The 22,144-nt window shown below is 46.9% G+C and overlaps 1 protein-coding gene across 6 annotated transcripts in view; it reads left to right on the top strand.

Annotated features, from left to right (window-relative positions):
• Ampdeam (AMP deaminase) overlaps positions 1-22,144 on the top strand; it is a 67,546-nt gene that overhangs the window by 18,603 nt on the left and 26,799 nt on the right. For 3 of the 6 annotated variants that reach the window (XM_077707498.1, XM_077707494.1, XM_077707496.1), the window contains exons 4-7: positions 2,332-2,370; positions 5,995-6,214; positions 13,088-13,217; positions 14,047-14,178. In XM_077707498.1, the coding sequence (XP_077563624.1) occupies positions 2,332-2,370; positions 5,995-6,214; positions 13,088-13,217; positions 14,047-14,178 (521 nt within the window). The remainder of the gene's footprint in view (positions 1-2,331; positions 2,371-5,994; positions 6,215-13,087; positions 13,218-14,046; positions 14,179-22,144) is intronic. The other 3 variants (XM_077707499.1, XM_077707495.1, XM_077707497.1) reach the window with 1 other exon arrangement.

Below are 22,144 nucleotides of genomic sequence, written 5' to 3' on the forward strand. Positions count from 1 at the left end.
TTCAACAAAAGGAGTTCATTATAGCGAATGTTTGCTGTGCTTGTAGCGCGAAGTTAGGAATTACGCCGTGTGCGTTGTGTGCATGCCTGGTGGAAATCGTACGTTGCTGTGCGCACGTCTTCGATAATTTGTTGAGCAGTCTGTGTTTGGCTTGTGCGCTTTGGTTCCCTCCCGGAAAGGGGGCATCTTTATCGGTGGCGAAAGTCGTGACAGCGACATTAGCGGCGTATGTGAGATCACCTGCAGGTGCTAGTAGCCTTCAGTGACGTTCCGTGAGGGGAATTCTTCCGGATTCGGGGAATTTTCGGCTTTCATTTTCGCCAACAGGGAGAAAGAGAATCTTCAACTGATGCAGGGAATTCTGGGAGTGGTGGAGGCAAAAAGGAAAAATAATGTCTGCAAACGGGACATCGCACCATTTATTCCTTTGTTTTCTTTTAAAAGGATCCCGTAACACTTCGTTGGTTCCATTTTAAAATATCCGCAGTCGTGTTCCCGCTAGCCACAAGCATCCAAGACTGCCCCCAATCGAGTTCATAAAAGAGCATAGAAGGAAGAATACCCCATGACAAGAAGTTATGATGCGTAAAGCGTGTAGTAGTATTGTAGTAATGCGTGAATCGGCAGCGGCTGAAGGGCTGAAGCCTGTTTGCATGCATTCCCCAGAAAAAGTTTTCGGGTGGGCTTTAGAGCGCGTGCTGTCAACGAGAGATGGCGCCAGCAGTCCCGGCGCTGAGCTAAAATTACCTCGATTTCCCAACATGCCTTGTTCTTTTTCGTACGGCCAGTTTTAACTTGGAACTTTAGCATGCAAATTGAACATGCTGTTTGGTACAAAACGTGAAATTCATAGTCAAATTATGCTGCGCGGATGATGTAGTAGAATTTCGTTCACGCTGAAACTTTGGTTCTCTGAACGACGTCTGCGCCCGGAAGGCTACGTAAAGTAGACACTGCAGGTGGCGCTGGCGAATGCCCAAAACCGAACAGGGAACCACGTAAAGACCTATCAGCGGCCGAAAGAAAACGCAGGGAATTTTGCAGGGAATTCTCGACAAACCTGCGGGGGGAAATGCGAAAATAGGGAATTTCTGAACCTACAAATGGGAATAATTCTTCTCAGTACGGAACATCACTGGTCGCCTTCCCGTTTGGCGCTAGGCTAAGCCAGTGTTATGAAGAATGTTGTTTCTCTTGTGCTTTTGATGTCGCTGTATCTTCCGCACCGCTAAAGATCACCTTTGCGGTATTTCGGAGACTTCAAAGACGCACTTTTTTTTTTCACCGTTATTTTTCGCGTATTTTTATTTGGAACTTCTTGTCTCTATGGCATCCGGCAGACTCTTGAGGGCGTTCACCGGTATACTACAAGAACTTGAGGAGTTGTAGCCTGTCTCCCCTCCCCCTCAACGTCCTGCTTCTTGGCGCCACATTATGATTTGATCTTGATTATGAGGTTTAATGCGCCGACGCTACACAGGCGATGAGGCGCGCCGTATGAGGAGGACTCCGGATTAATTTTGACCACCTGGGGATCTTTAACGTGCGCCGAAATCTCGAAACAAACGGGCGTTGATGGTTTTTGCCTCCATCAGAAAAGCGGGGTGCCGCATTTATAATGAAGCTGTACAAACTTGTTCAACTGTCTTGCGTAGGTCACCAAATATTTCCCCGCTTCGCAAAATGTGCGGGCTATAGAGAAATGAGTAATTGTTTCGATCCAAATTTTACATGAATTTTTTTTTCTTTGTTCCGGTGGATTATGCAGGCTTAGCACATGGGCGGGGTGGCGGGATATTTTTTTAAAGGTATATTTGTGTCTCCTTTGCAAAAATTACAGGAAAAAGCTAAAGAACTCCTCCGCAACAATTATTCTATCGCGCATAGAGAGCATTCGTGCGAGGGAAAACCGCGCAAAGATCGGCGCTAGGCCTTCAGAGAGTTCGGACGTTTACTGGTGAACCCTCGTATACTTTTTGAGGTACTGCCATGACATAAAATTTTACGTATGATTTGAAGTTATACCTCTTGTTCCTCCTCGCATTTAAAGAGCGGTAAATTGCTCAATGTTCTTACCGAGGCCGATTCGTTGTTTTTAGTTATAGTGCCAACTATTTCATAGTTTCGTTTTTTTCTTTTGTCGCTTTCTTTGTGTAAGCGTAAGCATCTGCTTACATTTCTGTAAGCATAAATGCGACGAATACGTGCTCTAATTTTTTGAAAGCGATGCTGTTTTGCTGAGTTTTTAGAATGCATTCTTTCTACGTTTGGCTTTTTTTTTTTTTTCGCTCTTGTGCTTTTTTATGTGACCTCGTGCTTTGCTCTCCCAAGGTGCAAAGGGGCCGTCCGCCAAACGGGGTAAAACTAAAGGTATACCGCCGAGCCTTGTTGTGCATGTCTGCCCCGGGGCCGTTGCGCCAAAGTTCTTTCTTCCACTCCCTGGCATGTATACGTCCCGTAGGAACTGTTTTCGTTTTTTGACCCCTTCCGTCTCTTATTTCGTTTCCCGCCACTCATGACTGTCTTTTTACCTTCTCTAAAAGAGACACTTCACGTTCGTGGTAGCGCCTGAAATAACGAGAAAATGTACCAATAGTAACATGAACCAAACCGTTTCTCGCTTTACGATATATCTGCGACAGCCCGATTTGAAGCGCAGTGTCTGGAGAAGGAAGTTGTCAGCCGACAGCCGGTAGCGCGCCTCCGTAGCCGCACCCGTCTTCCGGTTCCGGTCATCATGCCGCCTAGCTACGAAACACGAGAGCGCTCGACGTTAGAGCCCCTCCATATGTTGCTCTCGGCTTCACTTGACGCCATCCGCAAGCGTTGCGGTGTGCTTGAACGCGAAAATCTTGGTCCCTCTGTCTGTCTCAGTCGAGTCAGCTAGATACGTTACTGGTGAGCCTGGATCGCTAAGTTACTGACCGATGAGAGATGGTGAGTAACATAGGAGGGGAAGGAGAGTAAAGTGGGATGTGGAGAGGGAGGAAAATAGAGGAGTGGGAGGGATAGTGATGGGGGAGAAAAAGTTTCGCGGTAAGGGGATGGGATGAGGAGGGGAGTATTGGGAGGGAATGGTAAGGTGGAGGGAGAGTGGTGAGGAATGGGGAATGCGAAGGCGATGGCGTTAGAGTAGGGAGGGAGAGGGAAAGAGCGGAGTGGCAGGAGGAAGTAGAGGAGAAAGAGTGATGCAGAGAGAAGGGAAGGGAGGGGAGAGGAGATGAAACAAGTGTAATGGAAGGGTGATGGGTCGGGAAAAGCAGGAGGATGTGGGAATGGTGTAGCGGGAGAGGTCGGGGAGGACTCTAAAGGCAGTGAAGTGAAAGGAAAGTGCTCCGACCGAAGGGTATAGGAGGGGGAAGGGGCACGAGAAGCGGTTGGTGATGTGGATGGGTTTAGATTGGAGAGAAGCAAATAGGGATGCAGCAAAAGGGGGACAGAGACTTGGAGAGAGAGAGAGAGAGCGTAAGTTTACTAGTTGCAGTACGTTTAGGGCCGCAGGCTGCAGCCTGGCGGCGACTAGCATAGCCCTGTCCACGAGGGAGAGTTGTGTCCCCAGGCCAGAGCTACCCAGCGCCCCCTCCCACTACTCGTCAGAGGAAATTAGAGGGAAAGGGTCATTAGGGCAGTCCCGCATGGCGGGGGTACAGTGGAGAGCGTGCCACAGGGAGGACGATTGGTGACAGGAGGGGAATAGACGGAGAAGGGAGGAGAGGAGGCTGAAAAGGTGTAGTGTCAGTGAGAAGTGTCGTTGAAGGGAATGGTGAGCTTGAGGAGGTGAGTAAGAACGGGTAAGCGGAAAATATGACGGGAGAGGGGAAAGAGATGAGGAAAGTGGGATGGAAAAAAACGGGAAGGTCCAAGGACGAGAGGGAACGAGAGGAGAGTGAAGGGAATGCGAGTGAGAGGGAAAGCTGAGCAGAAGAGGGAAGGGAAGTGCAGGAGTAATACATGAAGGTGGAGGATAAATATGCGAGGAGACGGTGAGGAGTGAGGCAGGAGGAGAGGAGAATTTCGGAGGAGTAGGGTAAGGGACGGGACTATAAAGAGGAGGATCAGAGGGAGGAGGAGAGAGGAGGACGAGTAGTGAAGTCAGGAGTGCGAAGGGTGAGGGACGGACGGGGGAAAGGGGCGGCTGACACACGTTGGTCTTTCGACGCCATTTGCAGCGAAGCACGCAGGTACGCGGCTAATTTTTTTTATCTGACCTCCATATCAAGGGGCTCGATGCAATTTTTTTCCATTCAATGAATATGTTTAGTAAAACAGCATTGACATTTGTTTTTAATGATTATTTATTTTTCGTTTGCTCAATCATCGTGCGTTATGGTTTTTCCTTTTACTCTTACGTGTCTGCTTTTCCAAGACGACAGAAAGCGTTGCTACCGTAGCATCGGCATTGCATTGCGTATGAAAATTGCGATAGCGAGCTTTTCTTATATTACGAAAGGAAACCAGTTGAAAGCGCGTTTTTTTCTCGTGTTTGAGTTCTACCCTGATGTTGAATGAAGTTTAGGGTATCTGGTGGTTGGGAAGCCGTTCTTGGCAGCCAAGGCTGCCTGTAGCCGCGAAACACGGGTGCGCTAACAACACTTGCCCACGCATTGTTTCCATTGCGTCGCAAACGTCGCTTAAGAGCGCATGGAAGCACTCCAGTTTGTCTTTAAGTTGCGCTCTTTTGGTCTCCGGTACTAACCTTCATAACGCTACTACGATGTGCCTCTAATCGCACTTGTTGCTGTTCGGAAATGAAATTGAATTTTGTCCTCTGTGTCGTTGTTGCCATAGTGTGGTGCATTTCCAATAAAATTTGTTCTTTAACCGTTACGTGGTGTGTGCAAAGTAGCCGTCGCTAATCGGATTGCTGCATGCCGGTATATGTGCCGTCTTGCGAAATGTTTGTCCTGTCACAATTAAAAAACGGGAAAGAAAGAAAGGTGGTGGTGGGGAATGTTGCTAAAGTGACCGTTTGTTAGCCAACTCGATCAAAAGGCAAGGCAATCAAAAGATTAATACAACCGACATCCTCGTTTCATCTTTTCCCCTCTGACGGCATGTTTTAATTTCGGGAATCCCCTGAATTCGGGCTTCGGGCCTATTGATTTCCTGTACGTCTCATTGATACGAGGATGTCAGATGTCAACTTTTCAGTCCAATACGTTGGCCTGGTAAATACTTCTATTGCCTACATTTGTAATGACAGGATATTTGTGCAAGTAATTTTTGTTGCGTGTAGTGGCCGGACTTCCAGGTTAGCTTGGGCTTCACGTGACCGCTGTACTTTTGTGCGGCGGCGTAGTTATATCTTATGTTACGACAACAGGCAGTACGCGTTTTCGCCAATCGTAGTGCATCAACGAACAGAAATATTTTGAGGCCAAGTGTATGTGGCGTCTTCTCGAACCCATTTCAAAAGGTACAAGACTCCCTATTCTAAGAAATGTATCCTGTTAGGGTCTGTTATCCTGTGCGCTACTTAGGGTGCGGATTATAATTTTTTTTTCTCGTGAAGAAACCGGCCCATGTACAGTGCGGTCCACTGTTAAAGGGAACGACACGGCGTGTTTCAGGACGTCTGCTAAGTCTTACGTACGCAAAGTAGGATGGTGTGCTTCAATAATGTGATCATCGCAACAACTGGAACTGTTAAATACGGAGGCATAAGTGCTCTCAGGTGCATTTTGCGAGCGTAGAAAACAAATTCTAGTGTTCCATTTAACAGTGGACCGCACTGTACAATGGCATTCACTTATAGCCCGAAAAATGCAACTTGTCCTTTTAACGGAAGAGTGGAGGTCGCTTTCCTTCTGCGCTTAACGGTAATTTGATCAAGCGTATGCAAGTCGCCAACTGTTACGATAGCTGAGGCCGGTATAAAGTTTGTCGAAGCTAGAAGCAGCGCTAGAATAAGGGGCCCCTCCGCCGTTGTCCACGTGCAAACCTTGGATGGCGTGTGACGCCGGACTCTGTTGTGGTGGTTGTGCGGGGGGGCAGACCACCCGTTCTACAGCGTGCCCACGGTGACGGAGCCGTGGAACAGCGAGGTTCCGGCCGACCTTAACTACCAGCTGCGCATGCACAACGGGGTGATGCACGTGTACAAGACCAAAGAGGACATGGAAGCCGAGAAGCCGCTCGACTTCCCCTACGTCAACCTGCCGCAGTTCATCAACGACCTCAACCTCATGTGCGCCATGATCGCCGACGGACCGCTGTGAGTGGTGCTCTCACCTCTTTGTGTTTTGCTTTTACAACGAAGCTGTTTACCGGTACCATCCGGGAAATGTCCGGGAGCAGAAACTGGGTGGGGAGAGAGGGCGAGCCGCAGCAGCAGCTGGGGCGCGGGAGGAGGAGGGGACAGTGGGGTGGTGTCGGCGCTCAGTGCTCATTAGGGCCGCGGAGAGGAGGTCAGCGCCATTCGTATGGTGAGCGCCGCCCGAAAAGATGGAGCTTTCTGTAGCGAGAGCTTAAATGGCCGTATTCTCGCCGTTTCGCTGTGACCGGTGTCCGCACCTCGGTTCCCTAGCTGGCAGCGGTTCCTAGGGAACCTGTGGGGGCTAGGTAACCTAGCGATTCCCTAGCCGCCGCAGCTGGCAGTGCCGCTTGCCGCGCAAAAAATAAAACAATAAAAAAAAATGGAAAAATAAAAAGAAAGAATGAATGAATAAAAAGAATAAAAATTTAGAACATGAAAAATCGTGTATATATATATATATATATATATATATATATATATATATATATATATATATATATATATATATATATATATATATATCAGTGTGTCGAACCGAAAAAAATACGGGTTCGGTTACGGTTCGGGTTCAGGTAAATTTATTTTGTTCCGGTTCAGTTCCGGTTCGACTAATTCTATCCACGAACCGGTTCGCGAACCGGTTCGGAGTGTTGAACCGGTTCGTGAACCGGTTCAGAACTGAATTATTAGCAAGGCGTGAAAAATCAGTTTTGTATACTTTAAATTCATCAAAACTGAAGTACTTTTTTTCTTCACTCGAACTAGTGGTTTTTTGAAAATGAGCTGCAATACTACTGTCAAATTTGAAAATATTGGCCAGGTGTAACAGAAAATGTACCAGCCTCTTTTTCACCACCCCTATCCTAGAGACTACACAAAGCCGCCGCCAAGAGACATGAGTGTTATTTATTGGTGCCCCTTTCTTCGTTTTATTGTACTGCTTAGATGCTAATAATGACTTAAGACATTGCCCATTTTGCTTGAATTACTTCCTTGTTACGTCACTGCTGATGCTGGGTGGCAGAAAATTTGAAAGTTTTTTCGGTGTTTCTCACCACTTCTTGTAAAAACAACTTCCTTAACGAGTCACCAAAGGCAGATCTTTCAAATAAGGCAAGGTAGGGCTTTGTTTTCACGGTCCATTTAGGATCCTTGGCCAAGCATGTAAGATGACGCGGCGGAAAAATATCGCCGACCAGGGGCTGCGGCCTCTTCGTTATCGGGCTTACTGCGACAATCAAGAGCGAATGCTGCCTGCAAAACAATCAACAAAGAAAACTTCCACGTAAAGCGCGCAAACACACGCCCGCGCACACAACATGGCGTTTTATTCGCCTGTGAAGAGCAGCTTTACCTGTACAAGAGACTACCAAAGACGCTAGTGGAAAGCAGCGAAACCAAACGTACAGTGCCCAACGCTGGGCACACCTGTCAATTCGAAAGAACACAGTCTCTAGAATTTCGAATAGACACGTATCTTCGCTTACCTCACCCGCCGCGGTGGCTCAGTGGCTAAGACGTCGTGCTGCTAAGCCTCAAAAACGCGGTTTCCATTGCCGGCCGTGGCGGCCGCTTTTCTGATGGAGGCGAAAAGCGAAAACGCCCGTGTGTTCGAGGTTTCGGCGCTCGCTAAAGATCCCCAGGTGGTCAAAATTCATCCGGAGCCTTCCACTGGGGCGCGCCTCATCACCTGTGTAGCGTCGGCGCGTTAAACCTCATAATCAATCAATGTTCTCTTTCCCCGTGCAGTACGTTTAAGAATCTTATTTCTCCGGCCCCTTCGCCCTATTTTCCCCTCTTCCTCGTTTCGTGAGGTTCGCCTCGCTTGTATAAAGCCGATGTCTCGAACCAATAACAAACATATGTGCGTCCCTTTCTTCGTGCGTCCCGTTAGTGGCGCTGTTTTAATTCTTGTGATTATGCATGTACCTAAAAGCCAAAATTTCAACACTCTTTAGCTGCTGTAAATAGGCATAGGCAAATGTAGGGCTTGAACCTTGGCTGGTACACAGTGCAACAATCTCGTGGACTGATTGCACTTGCACTGTCCCAATGAGGGAGAAAGAGAGAGCGACAAACGTTTTATTGAGCCTTTTAAGGCCCCTTAGGGGGGCGTGGTGACAGGCGCACCGGCGACCGCGGGAAGGGTGAATTCGGTGCTTCAAACATCGTGCAGGCTGCCAAGAGTTTGACATTTCTTCTTCCAAGCCTTGCACCCTGCTTGCTCGACCATCAGCAACATACCATTGCAATTAGGAGACTTAATTGCTATACTGGTGTGCAGTCGTTTCACCATGTTGTGGCTATGGCGTTGTGCTGCTGAGCCGAAAGACGCGGGTTCGATTTCCGGCCGCGGCGGCCGCTTTTCTGATGGAGGCGAAAAGCGAAAACGCCCGTGTGTACGAGATTTCGGCACACATTAAAGATCCCCAGGTGGTCAAAATTAATCCTGAGCCCTCCACTGCGGTGCGCCTCATCGCCTGCCTTGCGTCGGCGCATTAACAAACCTCACAATCAATCAAGTAATCAAATTGTCACCATGTTGTGACCGTGATGAGCGTGTTCGGAGCGTTTTGATTCATTGAACGGGTAAAAGTGAGCGAGAGATTGCGAAGTTGATGGCGCGTGAAAGAAAGAAGCCCCTAATGACACTTACCACCCGTTATCAATAACGGGATGGTCGAACCGTTTTGTCGAGAACCGGAAACCGTTATTTCTTTTTTCGGTTCAGTTCCGGTTCGGGTTCAGCCGGCTCAAAAAATAATGGTTCGGGTTCGGGTTCAGTTCCGGCAAAAATACCGGTTCGGTTCGGTTCCGGTTCGACACCCTGATATATATATATATATATATATATATATATATATATATATATATATATACGGCGGACGCAGGAGACATGGCGTCCGCCGAAGCAACACCTTTATTAAGAACTTCTTCTTCCTCGTCCACCACTATCGCACCGCACCTTCTCTTGGTGGCTAATCTCCCATTCCGGCCAACTGTCCTGTACCATCCATCTGCGGGACGTCACACACACACACACACACACACACACACACACACACACACACACACACACACACACACACACACACACACATATATATATATATATATATATATATATATATATGGCTCGGTGGGATTCGTCGTCAGGCTTCGTCGTCGGAACGAAACCAAGAGGAGCCGAGGAGGCGGAGGAAGAATGAGCCGCGCGCCTCGAGAAGCGTCGTAACCGTACAGCGAACCAAGCTAAACAATAGCATTAACCGTACCTCTCGCTACGCACACCCACGCATAACTGAGTAGAGCCACTGCCATTTTTTTAATTCATTCGGGGACCATGCTAAAGTAGGAAGACACCTGTAGCTCGAACAGGCAAAGCAGCGAAATTCATCACCGCCGTCAAATCTCCCCTTACACGACGTCGGGGGCAAGCATTGGCGCAACATGTAGGGGGTATATCGAAGCCACTCTAGAGTTTGTTTCGTGAATGTGTGCAACCCAACGATGTGGAACCAACCTTAGCTTTGCTGGGTAATCCGCCTCGATGTGAATGGTTCAGCACTTGGAATTGTCTTAATGTGCTCTTCCGGAATGGGGCTTTGCGAGTTTTACTGCCCACTATTCGCATTTTCTCGTCTGTTGTCGCTCTTTTGTGAATTATGCGGTGGAAGAGGTAGAGGAGGAAAGAGGGCCGCGCACCCGGCGTGAGGGGAGACTGTTGGGAATAGGCAGCATCTGCCCTGCGTCGGCGTGTTGTTTACTAGAGGCGATTCTTGCAGCTTATCTCATCTTAGTGATTTCGCTTCATTTGAGCGGCGAGTATCTGCGTGCCAAGTTCCCGGAAAGATTGCCACGGGTTCCCTTAAGCGAAGTGCCTCCTCTTGTCAGCGCAGTTTGATGCTGAAGACGCTGAATAGAGCGCATAAAGCTTTGTATTCTTTGCCTCAAATGAAAGGCTGTAGAAATAGAAGCGAAGCTGCCTGGTAGCCTTTTTTAAACGCAAGAAAACAAAAACAAAAGAGGGAGCGAAAGGCAGAGGTTTCAGCTGTTACATCTTGGTGCCATATTAGTTTCTACAATACACCACTTTATCTCTGATCGACAAAGGTTCCAAATATTTGCAGACTTTTCGCTTTCAGTGTTCAAACAAAGAACTCGCGAAGACCTCTGTATAATGCTGTCACAATGCGAGTGAAAAGTTTCCCCGAACTGTGAATAGGTCAGCGTAGACAGGTAGACCGTCTCGGCTACTCTATGGTGGGCTTGGGGTAGGCCTTCTCAATCGAAAGTGTTGCTGTTTGTAAAGGAACGGAACGAGGGGCGAAGATGAGATGTCTATCGGGTTTCCCTTCAGATGCTTTGAGTTAAAGGGTCTAACAAAACGTGGTAGGTTTATTGTGTTATCCTTGTTAGTAAATACATAGATCTATTTAAAGCATTCTCTTTAGAGCTCGTTTAACTGACGTTTCGCTGCGGAAGCGGTGTTTACGTGTCACTCGTTTTAAAGCTTCAATTGCTAATTATCTACAGAAGGAACAAGTTATAACTCGGCCCTGCTTCACAGTTGTTTTAGCAGTTGGACGTAGTATAGTTTATCATTAACGCGGTTTTGAAGGACCACGTGTCCACTGGAGTCAATCTACTTCAAAGTGAAGAGAGAATTAGAGCTTTCCCAAGCGTAAATTTTACACGAGTCCATTGCAAGCATAACTGTTAACTGGAAGACGTGGAATACATAACTAAGTGTTTTCAGCCGACAAACGCAATTCCGTTTGTTTTTGTTTTATCATACGTAAATCGTAACGTGCGCTACAGCCCTTTTCCAGTCCCACTGCTACTGCTCCCTGTTACATACGGGAGGGCGACCCCGAACTGGACTCCGTCGCCTCCGTCATGCGTGTGGTAGCGTGGTGGTGAGCGGCCAGCAAATGTTGCTGCCCTGGAGAAGACGACCAGAAACCGAAGGCAGACTTAACTGGTTTAGTGCGGGGCGAGAGATGAGCCGAAGCAATACAGGAACAATACCCTTCTGGGCGAGGTTACAGTACAGGACTCGAGCAGAGGGACAGCATGGATTTACTGCTCCAAAATGAACGAGCTTCTGCGCTTGGGGCCCCCGTATTTATACCCGAAGCGCTAACGGTCGAACAACTTTTCCCCCTGCTTTTGCACACGGCGCGAACAGTATAGAGACACACAACACTCTTTCCAAAGTTCGTGACAGGTCAGTAGTAGCGGCGCACGCTGAGTCCGAGAGAGGGGAGAGAGGAGGTCTCCGCAGCGGTGTCCGCGTCCTTCGGGCAAGTCTCTTGGGGCCGCGTCTGCCGCCGCCGAAGTTTGAATCACGTCGCCGACAGAGAGGCGCCCGCGATCCGGCCGTTCCCAGGCGCGTTGGGGCATGTTTGGATCTGTTGGCTGTCGCTGCAAGCTGAGTCACCGAAGAGAGGCGCCCACGTGGAAGGCGCATGTAGTGGTGGCTTTGCCACAAAGCAGCAGAGCGCTGCACGGAGCCTGCAGCACGCTGAATCGCAACATCCCCCACAAGCCCATCCCCACACAACCGACTAGCATCTAAAATAATTACGAACCGTGTATACAATTCCAGGCGCGTGCGCAGTCTGGATGAATTGCCGGCGACAGGGGGCTGACCGCTTTACCCACGTAGTTTATTTACTTTGGGACATACAAAAAATGCTATACACGCAAATTCAAATACACCCAACATACTGTTTGCAAGCTTTTAACGCCATACGTGGATCAGAATATTTCGTTACCTCATCCGGGATCTTTCTTGACCGTGGTCGGTGCAGGAAAGCCACTCCGAAGGGTAGCCGTCCTATGAGGCAAGTTTCCGCAAAGCTGGTCTTCCCTTAGATCACGACCACAGCCCCGTGTTTGGGCCGCTGTTAGCGGAAGTCGCTGACGGACCAGACCGTTCCGGCTCCTCGTTCGCCGATAGGCAAAGTGTCAGTCAGTATACGCGTAGGAAGCTAAGCTATTGCCGCTCCGACAGCGGAATGGCCCCACCATCAGTATAATATTATTTCTAGTCTGTAATAACACGGGATGTCGATGCAGCGGTGTGAGGCTCTCTGTTTGTGTCTGCCTGTTTGTCGGCGGAAGTACGCGAAGAGAATGCGGTCAGCGCTCGGGGATGGGCACTCAGGACTCTTGTTCTCCTTTTGTTTGGGCGTTTTGGGCTGTTCCGCTTTCTTGGCCGCTGTCGTCTGTCCGTGTTTATCGTGAAACGATGTTCACCTACTTTGACGCGCTCGTTCACTGTCTCCTGTCGTAAAGGTCTGAGCAAAGCGAGCCACACTGGTGGAGATGATTGGATGGGGTTGGATTTGATTGGATCGGCTTGCTTGAGAGGGAGGGTGAAAGACCTAGGAATAACCGCGCGAGTGGTGGAGCATTGGCGTCATAGCAAAGACAGCAAGCGCAGCATGCGAGGGGCGTTGTTGGTGGAGCATTGACGTCATACGGATCGAGGAGAAACCACGTCACCGCCCAGTTTTCCTTCACGACACTTTCAGAGGGAGAGTGCCGCGATGTTCAACGTCTACCCGAAACGGGCCTATCGTCAGACTAACCATGAAGAGCACCAAGAAAAACAACTTTATCAAAATAAAAAAAAAAATAATTCACGTTGCAGCCTGAACTCCCCGCGATCGTTTCACGGAATTCTCGGCAATTGCTAGGCGATTCGCTTTGCGTTTTCTTTCAGGTTTTGGTCGTTGACAAATTCTGAGGGTACTTTCATTTTGCGTAGCGGCTTGCTCACGTCGTGACAGTTCGCCCTTTCGCTGCCCTTTCCATTTTCAGTAAGTCGTTCTGCTACCGGCGACTGAGTTATCTGACGTCGAAGTTCCAACTGCACGTGCTCCTCAACGAGCTCCGAGAGTTGGCCGCCCAGAAGGCTGTCCCGCACAGAGACTTCTACAACATCAGAAAGGCAAGTGGTGCCGCACCGCGTGACTTTAAAGCCAGGCGCAAAGACGCCTCTACAGGCGACCGGGTGACCTGAGATAGAGCATTGGCCAGTTTTGTGGTGCAGTTTTGAAGGGGAAATCAGCTGTTTTTTGCAAAGCCTTCATACGTGAACAGGCAGTTTTAAATTTGCGCAGGTAGAGTAAAACGTTGCTCAAAACGCTACAGCCGCATCTGGTGCGCTGTAGCTTGTCGTGACCGTTCTGACTGACGGCAGTGCAGTGAAGTGACCTGTCAGCCAGACGCGCTCTTGTTTTCGGCGTCGTGAATTATTGTTTTATGCGGGTCGTTAACACTTACGTTATCTTTTTTCCGTGGTTGCATTTTTAGTAAAGTCCGAGTGGTTCTGTATCATTATCGGCATGCATGTGCTGTCGAGTGTTTTGTAAAATTTGCTAAGAGCGACATGCGAAAACCTGTTTTGCAAAAAAAGATGACATTTTTATGTAGGATTTACCATGAAGTCGCTGACGGTGCCTCTCGTGCTATGAAGGCTTGAGACCTATTGCGGAAGTCGCGCATTTAACACGAAGTTTGCTTCACCTCATGTCACAGAAGCGTGGGGCAAAGAAAGCTTTACAGGTTAGATTTTTCCTAAGCGAGAGATGCTTTTCATTTTGCTCGCGCCGGGTTTTTGGTATGCAGTGAATAAAGGCAATAGACGTTTTAGGTGGTCACTGTATGGCGAGTTTATTTCTTGCTGCAAATCGAAGCTCTTGTGCGGCCTGTTGCTTCAAAGACGCCGGCGTTTTGTTGCGTTGAGGCGGCATTCCGACAGATGGCGCCACGCGCAGGTGGACACTCACGTGCATGCAGCTTCGTGCATGAACCAGAAGCACCTCCTGCGCTTCATCAAGAAGATGATGAAGATGCACGCCGAAGACCATGTGTTCATGGTGGGGGACAAGCTCATGACGCTCGAAGAGGTGAGCACTGTTTCACTCTCCTATATAAGCGGGAATGGGCCGCTTGATACGGTCGATTCTGTTGGAAGTTTCTGTGCATGGCATACGCTTTCAAATATGTATAGACAGCTATTGTTCTTTTGTCTTACAATAGTGCCTTTGTGGTGTGTAGAGCATGGCACAGTTGGCAGAGGGTATCACATAGCAGTGCGGGAATTAGGCTGAGTATTAAACGAGGCATGGAAAAGTGCGCGCCACGAGTTGTAGTGTAGTGTATGGATAAGTGAAGCTGTGGTTATGGCTTCTGTAAAGGCCAGGGTGACATTCTTCTCATCATTTAGATGAGCTATCTTTTTTTTTTATGAGGCTATCTGTTGAGGGACTTTTTTTGAACAGTGCTTGCAGCCTGATGGGTATTTAGCTTGTGAAGGTAATTTATCTGGGTGGCTGATTCTTCCCCGCCATTCTGTGTTTAATAAAGCTTCTGTCTATCTAGACATGCACTGTCAAAGAAGCTGTCATCATGCGTGCTCATGGAGGAAAGAATACTCCGTGTGCGTGCTTAAATAGGGCTTTAAAAATCACAGGAAGTGGGTGACCTTCTAATATTTTCTTATATTTCTTACATATTTGCACTAACTTCAATAAATCACAGTGCGGTGGCTTTCATGTGTTGCTGCAATGCGTAATAAACACTGAAAATATGCAGTAAGGTTAGCAGGCAGGGTTTGGAAACTATTTAAAGTTAATATCCTTGATATGGCTCACCAGTTGAACTTGTGTGTTTCATTCTCGCAAAAAAAAAAAAAAAAAAAACGAAATGTGAGTCTGTAGTTGCATGCTAGCAGTAAGGTTTGCACCCTCTCACTTCTGGGCATGCAGTTTATTTTTTGTTTAAGCACTGCTTGAAACGTTGCACCTGGCTCTTTATTGGAGCCAGTTACAGGTAGATGCTTTCTTCCTTTTTTTTCCTACTGAAGAGAGAAAATTTTGTAGAGAAAGGTTAGTTGTTAGAGTCGTAGCTTTGTTGTGGCTATTTACGGCATTTTGTAGTCGCCTTCATGTGTAGAGAACACAGGAACTTTCCTTGAAAGCCGTGCCGGCATGCCGGTGTCTTGGTTTTCCTGCGCGCAATAGCAGTACAGCTCTAATACGAAATTCCGCAGTCACGAGAAAGGTATTTTTGGCTTTTAAGCAATACTGTTGTTGTGGTGATAGTAAGGCATACGAAGGCGAGTGCAGTTGTACAATGTGCCCCAACTAACTTCCGCTGTGTACCCTATGCTAGTGAAGCCAGGGTTAAGTTAGGGGTGCACTCTCTTGAAAAGACATCAGTGGGGTTCTTGCCCTGTTTCGGCCAAAAGATCGACTTAGGGTCGGCATTTTAGAATTGTTTTTCAATCCGTCTCTTCTGATTGACAGGTAATTGGTAAAGACTCACTGGCAAGACTTTTGGATCTTAACCTTAATGGCAACCTTTGTCGATGTAAACTTTGTCGCGCACTTTTAGAGGTGCTTGTTTGAGTGCCGTGCAATTAGGTGCACTTTTCATATTCCCCATTTGCGGATTAAAAAAAAAAAGTGCGATTTGAGCACAAAATACTGCAAGATATCAAACGCAGCACGGTGATGTTTTGTGAACTCACTCTAAAAGGAGAACTCTAAAGAGGCAAAAAGTACCTTCCCTTTGTTACATACTCTTTTCGTAGACCTTTGGCCTCTAAAGTTACTTCTTAGCTTATATCGCATCACGTGGCAAAGCCAGCATGCCAGAGTAAAGAGGGGATCGCTCTTGCTTGGAGAACGTTTGCGAGTGCTGGGCAGGGTGCACTATCGGATACCGATTTTAGCTGGGTTTAGTTCTGTTCCCCAAAAAATGGTCCATGTAATAGCCCACCACTCAGGTGTTTCCCACAATTCTCTGGAACTTTCCAACGGAGTACACTTAGTCTTAAACGGGGATTTATAAAATTGGCCCCTGCATCTTATCTACGCTACCCTGGCCTCCACGAAAATAAACAAGCACCGGCAGTTTTCCCGACGTAACTGCAGAGAATTAACATTTGTGCTCATTTCTGTGGAGCATTTTTATTTCAGGTGTGGCGAAAGTTATATGGAACGTAAGGTATTGGTCCTAAAGCTTGCTGCAGCTAGGGGCAGGCAGGCCTGTCTGCCTTGTTCGTTGAGCTCCTAAGATGACTCAAAAGCTGGCGATATGTTTTGATTCTTGGTGTGGGAATTTGCAGTGGGCATGTTAGTGGCTAGTTGGAGGAGTAGGGGGTTGGGAGGTCTTACAAAAAAGTTTTAGAAAGCAGTGCAGCACACACGAGTTCCACAACCACAATTTTTAGGCTCTTTTGCGTGAATAGAATAAGAATTGTGAGGCTTTTTTACGTGAATATAATGTGCACTTAGTTTCCATCTATCCCACATTACAAAGAAGGCAATGGGGAAGGGGTGGTTACCTGCCTTTGCACTCGGGACCTTCCACGGCTGAATGTGCATGGCGCCTGTTGCACTCAGACCACCTAGTTACAAGTGAAACTGTACTACAGTGATCCTTGTTTATTGATTGACTCCTTGCTGTACGATTGTAGTGACAGGGAAAGCATTTGTTTTTGCAGGATGTGGGTGGATACTTTGTTTTTATGGTGCTAACAGATTATTCTGTCCACAAATCATACTACAAAAGCTGCTTTGGTTGACAATGGACAAGCCCCCAGTAGGGGTAGAATGGGGCGTGTCCTTTATGTGCAATCCTACCTTTTTACCACATTTTATTAGGACAAAATCCTAACAAATCGGATTTTGTCCAGGTAGTGACCTCTGTTCTGTGGGGCAAAAAGAAAAAACGAAAAAAAACTTTTTTCAGGCCTGTAAACTCTTGTTTTCATTGTAATGCGATTCACACCTTTCCATTAGAGGCTTGCACACAGCAGGAAATTTTCTTTTCTTGGAGCTTAGCAGGCATGAAGTGTGGATCGGGTGTATGCAGACTAGGAAGTTATGAAATTGTGTAATTAGCACAGGTTGTGTTTCTCTGAGAGTATTGCAACTATGGGTGTGTGAATACCGAAATTTCTGCTCTAACCAGGTGCTAATCGAATTGTGTCGAATGTCAGTACGAAAATACAAATATCGAATGAAATATCCGCTGGTACAATTTTCGTTGCAAATCCGAAGAGGCGTTCTAAGAAAAGAGGGAAACAAACTCAAACTTACCATCCATGTTCGCACTTTCCATTTCAAGGTTGCTAAAAACGTTGTGGTGTAGCTCATTTTCAACAATATAATTTACTCATACATGGCTTGCACATGACGTCACTTCTGCCAGGTTGCCGCTCCAGCCGCCATCTTCACAAACCAGTTGTAGAAGTGGCATGTTGTTCTGCCATTTTCTCACTTGCGAGTGTCTGTCGAGGTAGTAGCGTTGCGAAGACCACTGTCTCTTCATAGCCTTTTGTGTGGGATGCTGCCAAATTGGACTAGCCAGAAATTCCGCAAACGGTGTACAGTGTAGTCCACTTATAATAATATTCAAGAGCCAAGGAAAGCTCTTTATAACCGATAATTCTTATAAGCGTGTTGCACAAAAACAAAAGGCAAAACAGAGGTCAAAGCTTCATTTTATTCGCAAGCAAGCCAGGTCGTAGTACTACTTATTTGCAGAAAAGATGCCATAGTCAGTGGGCTCTGTTTGGTTCACGCGAAGCTGGCGCACATCTTCTTCAAGAGCGTCTATAGGTGCTTCACCTAGCTGAGCAAAAGATCCTTGGTGGAAATAAAGTCCATGAGGGGCTGTATTGGGAAGTGGGGTCTTCGCAGGTTGGGCCTCCTGCGAAGACCCTACCTGAGTAGGCTGCGCAACCGCGTTGTCCGAATATCACTGTCAGCGCTGTTCGCAGCACGTATCCACGCAACAATCGCCTCTTCAATGAGGCACTGGGACGTTTCCAAACCATCGGCCCTGACGTCCCTTCCGTGGAAAAAATGGAGGCAGTTAAAGAGGCACCCGGGCAAATTCAAAGGGGTGCGAATGGGACGCAACAGTCGCTTGTAGATGAACGCGCGAGTGAGCGGTGCCGGCACCGGCGGCACGAGTTCGTGAGTGGGCGCAGACTCTATGCCAAAGCGGTGGTGGATTCAAAGTGGATTCAAAAGGAAAACTGCTCCCTCCCTCCCCTTGCTTCTTCGTAAGTGGCACGGTTGACTCATTTTCTGAGGGTTGGAAGGGATGCGAGGCTTATCGCCGCTCACGGCTCATGCCGTCGGCGCTGGCAGAGCTGGCAGCAGCTCGAATTTTTTATTGTGCGCTGTATCCAGATTCAATAGTTATATCCAATATTGCGGCAGGCACTGGAGCGTTGTAATAAGTGGTTTATTTTACCATAAAACACATACAAGTAGACGGTGCCATAGTTGTTCATCGTTATATCCGATATATTGTTATACACACTACCGTTATAAGTGGACTCGACCGTATATGGCAGCTGATAGGACAGAGCCTACAGCGTTATGGTGCACCTTTGTAACGGCGGCAACCAGTACACGTCCAGCTTAGAGTGGACATGAGCGCCAACATAAACGGCTTTCCGGAGGGGTGGCACACAGGGACACTGTCAGGTGCCTGTCTTTGCTGTGAATTTTCACCGTCCTCAAGCAAATAAAGGCGCTGGAATCCCATAAGTACTTCGCAAGCTGCTGGTTGAAGATTTCGTCTGCAAAGCAACTTCAGAAAAACGAAGCGCTTCTTCTTGGAGAGGTAAGCTGGATGCGCCTTCCTTCGCATGTGAACAAGTTCAATTGAAGTAGTTTGAAGCCTTTGTGTACAGATGTGCGCACCTTTGTTTTAGGCGCACTTTTGTTTTAACTGCAACGTTGCCATAGAACAGTGTGAACTTCACAATAGAAAGAGGCTTCATTGCATACTAAAAATTTTTGTCAGTGAAATCGCACAACACATGCTCCGACACTCTCTTTATGCAAAAGGCTTAATAAGGCTTCAGCGTGTTGAGATATTGTAACAGGGGCTATGATGCAGTCCTTCACAGCAGTACTCACAGTGCTGATTTTTTACATAGAGTTGATTTTTTACATAGAGTTACATAGAGAGTTGATTTAAACTGCTTTTTAACGGGGGACACTGCTCTTAAAACAATTCCTTTTAAATTTTAAGTAAACACTGTGAAACTTGCCATCTTGCTGCTTTTTTCCCACTGATTTCAAATATGCCACTATTTTTTGAGTCGATCAATTAGTTCCCATGATAATTAGAGATAATTAGTCATTTTTGGAGGAACAATAGGCAAAACAGTGGTAGCCATAGAACTGTAATGTTTGTATTTTCCAATACTATGGACCCTGTTGAGTGCAATAAGTGAATCGGCTTATTGATGCACTGCTTGGAACTAATTTTACAGCTCATTAAACTTCGGTGGCACCAGTGGCAAGGAACCATTTCAAATGCCCATTTTAAATGCCAAAGTTTGATGAGCTGTAAAATTAGTTCCAAGTGATGCATCGATAAGCCGATTCTCTTATTGCATTCACCAGGCTTCATAGTATTAAAAAATATAAAGATTACAGTTTTGTGACTAACACTGTTTTGTCTATTGTTTCTCTGAAAATGTGTAATTATCTCTACTTATCTTGGGCACTGGCTGACTGACATCAAAAACAATGGCATATTTGAAATCAATGCGAAAAAAGCAGCAAGGCTGGTAAGTCTCACAGAGTTCACTTAGAAATTAAGAGAAATAGTTTTAAGAGTTTTGTCCCCCCCTTAAATATGATTCCGTGTGGAGTGTATTGTTCTGGCGTCCCTGTTTGTCGCACTGTTTCACTTTTATTTTTTTGTCGGCGCAGGTGAATCACTCGCAAGGACTTTGACAGCCTGAACTGAAGGTATAGATTCCATCTAAGAAGAGCAGCATCCTTCTGACCACGCATTGTACGTGCATGACAGATTCATGGGAAACTTGCTCATTCGTTGGCATCTGCCTTTTAGCTGTTGAAACGCACATTCAAGTGGTGACTTCAATGAGCTGCACTGAAGAGGACATCTAACTACCAACGTATGTGGACCGTGTAAGCACTTGAAGAACATCGAATTTATTGTACACCACCAAGGGGGACAAAGCAGCGACTGGATCAGATGATTAAGTATTCAAAAGCTCACAAGGCACCGAAACAATGCACAGGTGTACTGCGGCCATCCCTTTCTAAGCTGTACAAGTTTTACCAGGACCTTAGTGGCGTTTGTTCTGTGCCTGCATTATTTCCCCTGCTGCGTCAACACTGCTAAAAAAATTCAGACAGCCAGTGCCGACGACACATGAGCCCAGCTGGAGATACTCACGTGAAGCTAACGCAGATGGCCTTGACGCTCTTGTTCAAGAGGCCAGTGAACTCCTGTCAGCATTAACAGGGTCAAAGATGACTGTTAAGACAGCAGAGCAACCTGCAAATAAGCAAAGCACCTTGCTGGACTGGTTTAGCACAGAGCTAGTAGGGTGACCGCTGTGGTCTGGCCTTCATTTGGACCCAACATGCCCGCAAAGGGGGGGGCGTCGAGTTCAAGTGCCCAGACTCGCTTCGAAATGCGAACAAGTTGCTCAGATAGCACCTCTGAAACATCACAAGTGTTGTTGAAGTTTGGAGACAACATGCAATTCCAGATTTAGGGGCAAATGGCAGCGTCTAAGATAACCACCTGGGAGCTCATTGCATGGACACCAAGCTGGATCCGCTTTAAAAAGAAATGAAGGAAAGGTGACCAGTTGTGTACTGGTATCTTTGCGTCTCCAAAGAGTTATTCGTTCAAGTGATTCCTCCGGAGCAGTTCAAGCACTACTTCACTAGACAGGAGGCAAGCACTGAAGAAGCTGCAAGGGAAGAGGTCACCTACCGCTTATGTCGTGTCCAAGAGACAAGAAATAAAACGTTTGCATGAAACTTCCTGTTGTGCCCAGTACAAGTGGTTCTACTTCAGTTGTGTGGCATTGGCACCGAAAGAGAAGCGATGGTTTTTCGCAAAGTGCTAAAAGACCTGCGGAAGTAAGTGACGGCGTAAGTGCGCAGTGAAGACACCGTGTGCTTGTGCATGAAGACATCGCAAGTCATCCTCACGACTGGAGTCACCAAACATTGTATCCAAGTGCCATAAAAAACTCATTTGACGGAACCGAAGCTTCTTTAATGCAACCTTAAAATAGTTTTCATATTTGTATTTCACACATTTGGAAAAAGTACCAATGGCTGCTCAAAGCACAAATCAACAGAAAAAGGTAAATATGCAAAAAAAAAACATTATGTTTGCGCTGTAAAGAACAGCAGTGACGTTACCATTTCTGCGCAGTAGCAACCGCAACAATTAGGGAGCAAGCAAAAAAGTTGTGTACACAAGGCATTGTATACTTCGTATTCTTATGAAGGAAGTCCACTAAGAGCACAAGGGAACGAGAGCAAAGGTAAATTTAAGAGAAAATAAATTGCGTTACATTTATACTGTAGGCAGCAGTGCCACGATTCCTGTGCAGCAATAATCGCAGATCGAGTGAAAACAGCCATGTATGAGAGAATACGTGTTTTATTCACACAAGGAAGGAACGCCTATGCCCTCTGAATGCTCAAGTTAATGAGCAAACGTATGTGTATATGGAGAAAAAAATCTGTTCGCACCATAAACACTACAGGGGCATTACGGTTCGTCACAACTGCAACAGTTGCGAAGAAAATAAGAGCAGCTATGTGTACAAGATGTTGGTGCACATTTCGATTCCCCAGAGCCAGTTGGAAGCTACATCTGGACTACACTTTGTAGCCCAGGTGTAAGCTGTGGTGCATAAAACCCTAAGCTGAGTTTGAAATATAGGACACAAGTGGTAAAGGGGACTCGAGAAACACAAGCTTACTTCTTACAAGTTTAATTCCCCGTTCCTCACGGTCCCTCACATTGTCTAGCTTTCTCGTCTTTTGCACGTATTCT

The sequence above is a fragment of the Haemaphysalis longicornis genome, unplaced genomic scaffold (assembly GCF_048455015.1).
Source record: "Haemaphysalis longicornis isolate Haplotype H1 unplaced genomic scaffold, Haemaphysalis longicornis Haplotype H1 scaffold_4, whole genome shotgun sequence".
NCBI lineage: Eukaryota > Metazoa > Arthropoda > Arachnida > Ixodida > Ixodidae > Haemaphysalis > Haemaphysalis longicornis.